The sequence below is a fragment of the Olea europaea genome, chromosome 1 (genome assembly GCF_002742605.1).
Source record: "Olea europaea var. sylvestris chromosome 1, O_europaea_v1, whole genome shotgun sequence".
NCBI classification, from domain to species: Eukaryota; Viridiplantae; Streptophyta; class Magnoliopsida; order Lamiales; family Oleaceae; genus Olea; species Olea europaea.
Genome location: NC_036237.1, coordinates 17,768,061 through 17,774,593, shown reverse-complemented (window position 1 = coordinate 17,774,593; position 6,533 = coordinate 17,768,061). Strand labels below are relative to the sequence as shown.

Below are 6,533 nucleotides of genomic sequence, written 5' to 3'. Positions count from 1 at the left end.
TTAACTGCTCTAAAAAACTGCTTGATCGCCCTATAACTACCCACTTTCTTTGTAGTGGCCATTTGTCATGAAACTGTCCTTTTAACTGCTGCCATTATCTTGCATCGTTCAACCGCTTTCGATTGAACCCCTTGAGTCGTGGAACATGATAAAAGTTACTTTAGCAGCTGCCTCAATAACTGCATCATAATGCGTTGTGTTTGTTGATACCTTAGGCGACTTGAAGATTTGGGCGAGACTCTGGATGACCGTATGTCACTTTATTCGTTCAGACTCTGAGCGACTTGCAAACTTGGACGATGGCGTTACCGCACTATTGGGCCCCTTATTTGGGCATTCACCTTGATTCGTTCAATTGGATTTCGTTCTTTGAGCTATTTGATTTGGAGATCTTCCAATTGGGCTTTACTCTCTGGGCTGTTCGATTTGGGCTGAATTTTTATGTGTCAACAGCCCTGTATGACGTCTCGATTTTGTGCGTGTGTCCTGCCTTTTTCTTTTCCACTACAGTTTCCTCTCCACCCTTCTCAATTTTCCCGTTGCCTTTGTATGTGTGTAAATATATATTCTTGCCACCACTTTTTGTTTTCTCTGTGTGTGTATATATATCCTCGATTTTTGTGCCTAAATCCCAATGCCACTGCCAATGGAGTTAAATGTTTCAATGGCCACCGAACTTTGCATTATGTCACGACTTACTCACCGAACTTTCAAAATTATCCCATTAGCCATTGAATTTTAATCCGTTAGTCTCCATTACTTACCGGATGGATGGTGTTTCAAAAGATGCTGACGTAACAGACGGAAAAATGAGTTGGCCAGTTAACTCTGTCTAAGTGGTAAGTGGAGTGCCAATTCAGCTCCATGTCATCACCAAACATAGCTTTATCCCCTCTGATTCAATGAAATGTGATTTCCCCAATTGAAACCCAAAACCCAAACATGAAAACCAGAACTCTCAAATCGAAGCTCCATCCCGAAATCCCCAAACCCAAATCGAAGCAGCAGTGTATTATGAAATTTATCGGCAGGTGGTTGATAGGTTGCACCCTTTTTAGTATAAACGTTTCGTATGTAACTTTTTTGGCGTTTGGGCAGTCAATGAAATCGAAGATTCTTTCCATCCTTGCCAACCAATCTTTTGCATCCAAGAGATCTAAACCGCCCTCAAAGGTTGGGAGTGTTATTTCCTGAATAGTTCCACGACAATAGTAGTCATGTTCATTGTGTCTGTTGTCGCTGTCGGAGTTTGTCGCGGTGGTTGTGGTGGTATTGTCGCTTGAGCAAAGGTGCACATCATGGCAAGAAATTGCTGAGCAAACTATGGGTCAACCCTATTAGGTTGGGTTTGTTCGGGGCTCTTGAGGTTGTTGAAGTTGTTCAATGTTGTGTTAGTTCGTCGACCTTGGGGTAACATGGCCTCATACTTATAAGAGGTTTTTTTATTTTTTTATTATTTTTTATTTTTTAAAGGATGATTTTTTGAAATAGGGATTAAAAAAAAAAATAGACGTTTTATAAAATAGGAATTTTTGGAATAGATATTTTTAAAAACGAAATTTTCTTATGAGTTTCTAAAAATAGATTTTTCACTAGATTTCAGATATTACTTTTCATCTTTTTGATTTGAATAATGCGTAAATAAAAGGCTTCAAGGGGGGGGGGGGGTCATAAGTAGACCACTTAAATCCAAGCTCTCATTAGATAATTTAGGTCTTTTTGACAAAATCTTTCAATCTTGGGAATACGCAAATTAAGAAAACTTAAACAATGCGTGAAAACTAGAGATACCTAAAATATGAATTATTATTATTAATTTCGTTAATTTCTAATTGACATGTCGTAATTTAAAGGCTTTCTAAATTCTTTTGCTACAATTCTCAACAATTGAATTCAAATAATGACATAATGTATAACATACTTATTTATATCATTTTGAGTATTATAATTCAATAAGAATATGACATGTCTTTTTAATATTTTATGTTACTAAATGTGAACAATTAACTCGCGATACATTTAATTTTCATTGCAAGACGTATTCATTCATGCGTTCATAAATTGCATTCTTTACATAACCAACATAATCTTATGTGCAAATAAAGTAAATATATTATATATAATGACAAAACTTAGGAGATACCTGATTTGAGGGGTGATGACTTGGAGTATGGCTTTGCATGCGAGAAATCGTTTAAATCTTGTTAAAACTTCTTTATTTAAAACTAATAACTTCTTTCAAATAAACAATTTAAAGGATAATATTTGAGTTGTAAGATTCCTTGAAAAAGCAAAAGAAAAAACATTTAATATACTTTTTTTGTTGCTGTAAATAGGGATGTAATTTTATTTATTTTTACTTTTTAAATCAGAGTCTAAGAAAAGTAAACCCATTTTGATACCAACTATAACGATTAGAACCCTTAACGATTCAAGTGTCACTAAATCATAAACCAAAACTAATTCAAAGAGTATTCAGGACAATTATATAAATTTAATAAATTAACTTGAAATGAGAAATATTTTAAAATATTTAAATTCGAATGAAATAATAATAGTTTGACAACATAATAATTTTATTATTGAAACATTTGCCACCATAAGCCATCTCTGTACCGATCTCCTCGAATCATCAATTATCTGAAAGTAGAGACAAAATGGAGTGAGAATAATTGTCAATAAATGTGCGTGGATAATGAATCCATATATGTATTTCTATGGAAGATTTTTAATTTGCATAGGAGACACGAAAATTAGACCGAACTTAGATGATGCTAAATTATTGTACATAGCGCTACTAAACTCCGGTCTATTCTAAGTAAAATATATGCATCATGGACCAAAACGTAACATAGCTGTAGAAATATGACATACATAAATAGTTGCCATCATAAATATAAAGCACAACTTACCTTTCACTAATCAATTCAAAATGATAAAAAGGAGTGATTGTTGGAAAGATGTCATTGGGCCACGTGTGGGGTTAATTATACACGCGTGATTGTATAAATGTACGATTATATTTAATATAAAATGACAGGAGAAAGAGTAAAAGGTAGATAGACAAAGTGATAGAGATAAAGAGGGAGTGTGTAAATAGTTGGTGGGAGATAGTGTAGTACTGAGTTTATCTCCTATTTATAGTTTAAATACTTGATAATGTGTAGAAAAAGTGAAAGGAAATGGTTAAATATTAGGCATGATCAATGCATAAATGGTGTATTGTCATGTAAATGGTCCAATACTTTTAATCATGTGATCAAATCAATTCACTTGGCTTAAAACTTAGTGTAAATAATACATGTGATTAAATCAATTTCTTTTATTCACGTAGTCAAATCAATTATATTCACTTGAAATGTGGTGCGAATAATGCATGTGGTCAATAAATCATCTTCAATTAAGACCAATTTGCATATTTACATATGTTTTACACATGATTTCATCTAAGTTCCAAAATAACTTTTCACTTAGGTCCTCAAACTATTGGTCAACAACCAATAAGGTTATTAGACAAGGCCAATAACCAATAAGGTCATTAGAATTTAATAATAAAGCACTTAAGTCCTAAATTTAAATCTAACAAATAGTAGTAAAAATTCGAGACGTTACAGGCTCGCTCTCTCTCTCTCTCTCTCTCTTTTTCTGTTTTGAAGATTCTGTATGTGATGGAGTTGTTATGTTTATCGATTGAATTTGGATGGCGGTTAAATAACTGCAACTGATAATATCATTTCTCTTTATTCTTGTGCTATTGCACCGTTGGCAACCACACAGAAAAATATTCTAGCGTTCCAATTGCTACTCCATTTCTAGACTTAAGTAACCAATGGTGACGGATTAATATTTTGTTGTAGATGTAGAGAGGTGATTAGTGAGTGCAATTCCTACTGACAGGAATTTTGCATTTATGTTTGGCTCCGTCCATGACTTTCAAACTGCTAGATTATTTGAAACCATTTGGTCCTGGGTTGTCTTTTTCATTCTCCTCTGTATGCGAAGTAGGTAGATTAGATGTTATTAAAAGTGAATAATGCAGGTACCAATTAAGAATTCCCTTGGTCTACATAGATCCACTGGGAGCACGTGGCCAGATTATATAAGCTTGATCAGATTTTGAAAGTAAAAAATTTGAATTATTAGCTCAACTAAACTTCATAATAATAAAACAAAAAAAATTATGATTATGAAAGTAAAGAATTCATTTGGCAGCTGTCTACTCGAATCTTTCAAATCTTATTCCAAAGCACTATGCCTTTGTCTACGCCCAACTTGTATTACTACACTGGGAGCACGTGGCCAGATTATATAAGCTTGATCAGATTTTGAAAGTAAAAAATTTGAATTATTAGCTCAACTAAACTTCATAATAATAAAACAAAAAAAATTATGATTATGAAAGTAAAGAATTCATTTGGCAGCTGTCTACTCGAATCTTTCAAATCTTATTCCAAAGCACTATGCCTTTGTCTACGCCCAACTTGTATTACTATTATATAAGCTGCACCAATCCTTTTGCCTTGCCAGAAAGAAATAAAATGTTTGGAGCAATTTCCGAGGAGAGGGAAGTGAGCGTGCCGGCAGGTGAGGCATGGAAGATCTACGGCACGCTTCGACTCGCCAAAATTGTTGGAGAAGCGCTTCCTAATTTGATCGAGAAAATTGAGGTAGTAGAAGGAGATGGAGGAGCTGGAACAGTCATCAAACTATGTTTTCCACCAGGTAATTTTTTTATAAATCAAATTCAAGGAAACATTAATTTCTTCTAATTCAATTTTATATTTCTCATAGGCGCTGGGTTGGGCGATTACAAAGAGAAGTTCACTGTGGTGGATGATGAGAAACGAGTGAAGGAAACGGAGGTAGTTGAAGGTGGGTATCTTGATATTGGATTTAGCTTGTATCGCGTTAGGTTTGAAGTTATAGAAAAGGAAGGGAATTCGTCATCGTGCATCACCAAATCCACAATTGAGTACGAGGTGAAGGAAGAGTTTGCTGCCAATGCTTCATATGTTTCCATCCAACCACTAGTCAATATTATGGAAGTTGCTGCAAATTGTTTGGTTGGTAGCTAAACAAAGAATGACTCCATTTGTACCCTGAATTTGCCAATCTATCCCCGCCTTTTGAATAAAAAGAAAGACAAATTTCATTTTCAATTTATTATTTTTTTTTGTACAATTAATAAATTATTTATAAACAAATTAAAGAAAGAATGACAATAACACGGATTAGATCATGATTACCTATACGCTATACTGAAAGCTAGTCAACTTATTCGATCGATCTCTCTTTCTTTATTTTCTTTGGCTTTGCCTTTGACTCTCTACCATCCAGCTTTTAGAAGAGTCATCATAGTCAAAGAAAGTCATTGTTCTGACCCAACTTAGAATGATGAGACATTTTTATAGATTTTGAATCTTTCTGATCAAAGGGTGGTCTAAGATATCTGAGCTTAATCAAATGCCAGTAGAAAATAATAGAACATTCAATTCATAAGCCAAGCAAAAACTTGAATTCTGAACACCCAAACAGTTGACACCGAAGGATTGTAAAGAATCACGAATTTGGTCAAAAGAAGGAATAAGGATTACATAAATACACGAATTGCTAATGAGATGAGACTGTTACTCAGCTTACAAGTAACGAAGGCCGGGCCAGACCAGACAAGACGCAATAGACAAACAAGTATTACCCACTTTCATTCTCTCAACGCATTTACAGGCTGACACCCACCTCAGGGAGACATTTCGCAACTTCCTGTCTTCATTTTTCCACAGCTTTGCAGCAATTGATTAAATCCACTCTTTGTGTGACTTACCATAAACATATGGATAAAATATGCAAACACTAACTAATATCAAGGTGATCCTTATTTAAGAATACAGTTAGAAGAATAATGTAGAGGAAAGAGAGACATCAACAAAAACTAAATCATCGAAAACATCAATGCGTTTAAGAGATTCAACTTTTAGTTAGTGGAGATGATAAGACTAAGGAACATTGCTTTCACCGAATAATCCTATTAAAAAGAATAAATGGTTATAATCCCGATGGATAAGATTAACTTTTGTTTCTATGAAATAGTATGTATTACTTTGGAATTGCATTTTCCCCCATTCCAGAAAAACAAACCAGCAAATTGCTAATTTTCTTTCATATTTGTCTCAAAAATCAATTAGATGTTTATAGAGATGATTTAGGGATGTAGCTGTAAGCAAAAATTTTTACAAGTTAAAAGTGACATATAGGGCAGTTTTTACTTAGAGGGGCGAGGCAAGGAAATCGACGGCGGCCATTCACGTAGTAGATGAACAGTTATGCATCATAATGCTGTCCGTTGATAAAATAAAAATTGGACATTCTCCGTCAACAATGAAATGACAATTTCTTGTACAAATGTATGGCTGGAGTATAGTGTAAGATTTTATGCATATTTTATAACCTTGCGAAAATCAGAGAACATTCAATTAACTGTTCTATAAAACAAAAGAAAGAAAATACCTATTCCGAAATTTCTATAGGATTCTACA

The 6,533-nt window shown here is 34.0% G+C and overlaps 1 protein-coding gene across 1 annotated transcript; it reads left to right on the top strand.

Moving 5' to 3' along the window:
- The first annotated feature begins 4,445 nt into the window (after positions 1-4,445).
- LOC111393121 (S-norcoclaurine synthase 2-like) lies at positions 4,446-5,161 on the top strand. The gene is made up of 2 exons (XM_023018535.1): positions 4,446-4,722; positions 4,792-5,161. The coding sequence occupies exons 1-2, from the start codon at positions 4,461-4,463 to the stop codon at positions 5,073-5,075; spliced, it is 546 nt and encodes a 181-aa protein (XP_022874303.1). The 5' UTR covers positions 4,446-4,460; the 3' UTR covers positions 5,076-5,161.
- Positions 5,162-6,533: the final 1,372 nt, after the last annotated feature.

Coding starts and splice junctions, on each gene's coding strand:
- LOC111393121 (XM_023018535.1), top strand. CDS start 4,461: ATGCCTTTGTCTACGCCCAACTTGTATTACTATTATATAAGCTGCACC. Junction 4,723..4,791: donor CAAACTATGTTTTCCACCAG/GTAATTTTTTTA, acceptor TATTTCTCATAG/GCGCTGGGTTGGGCGATTAC.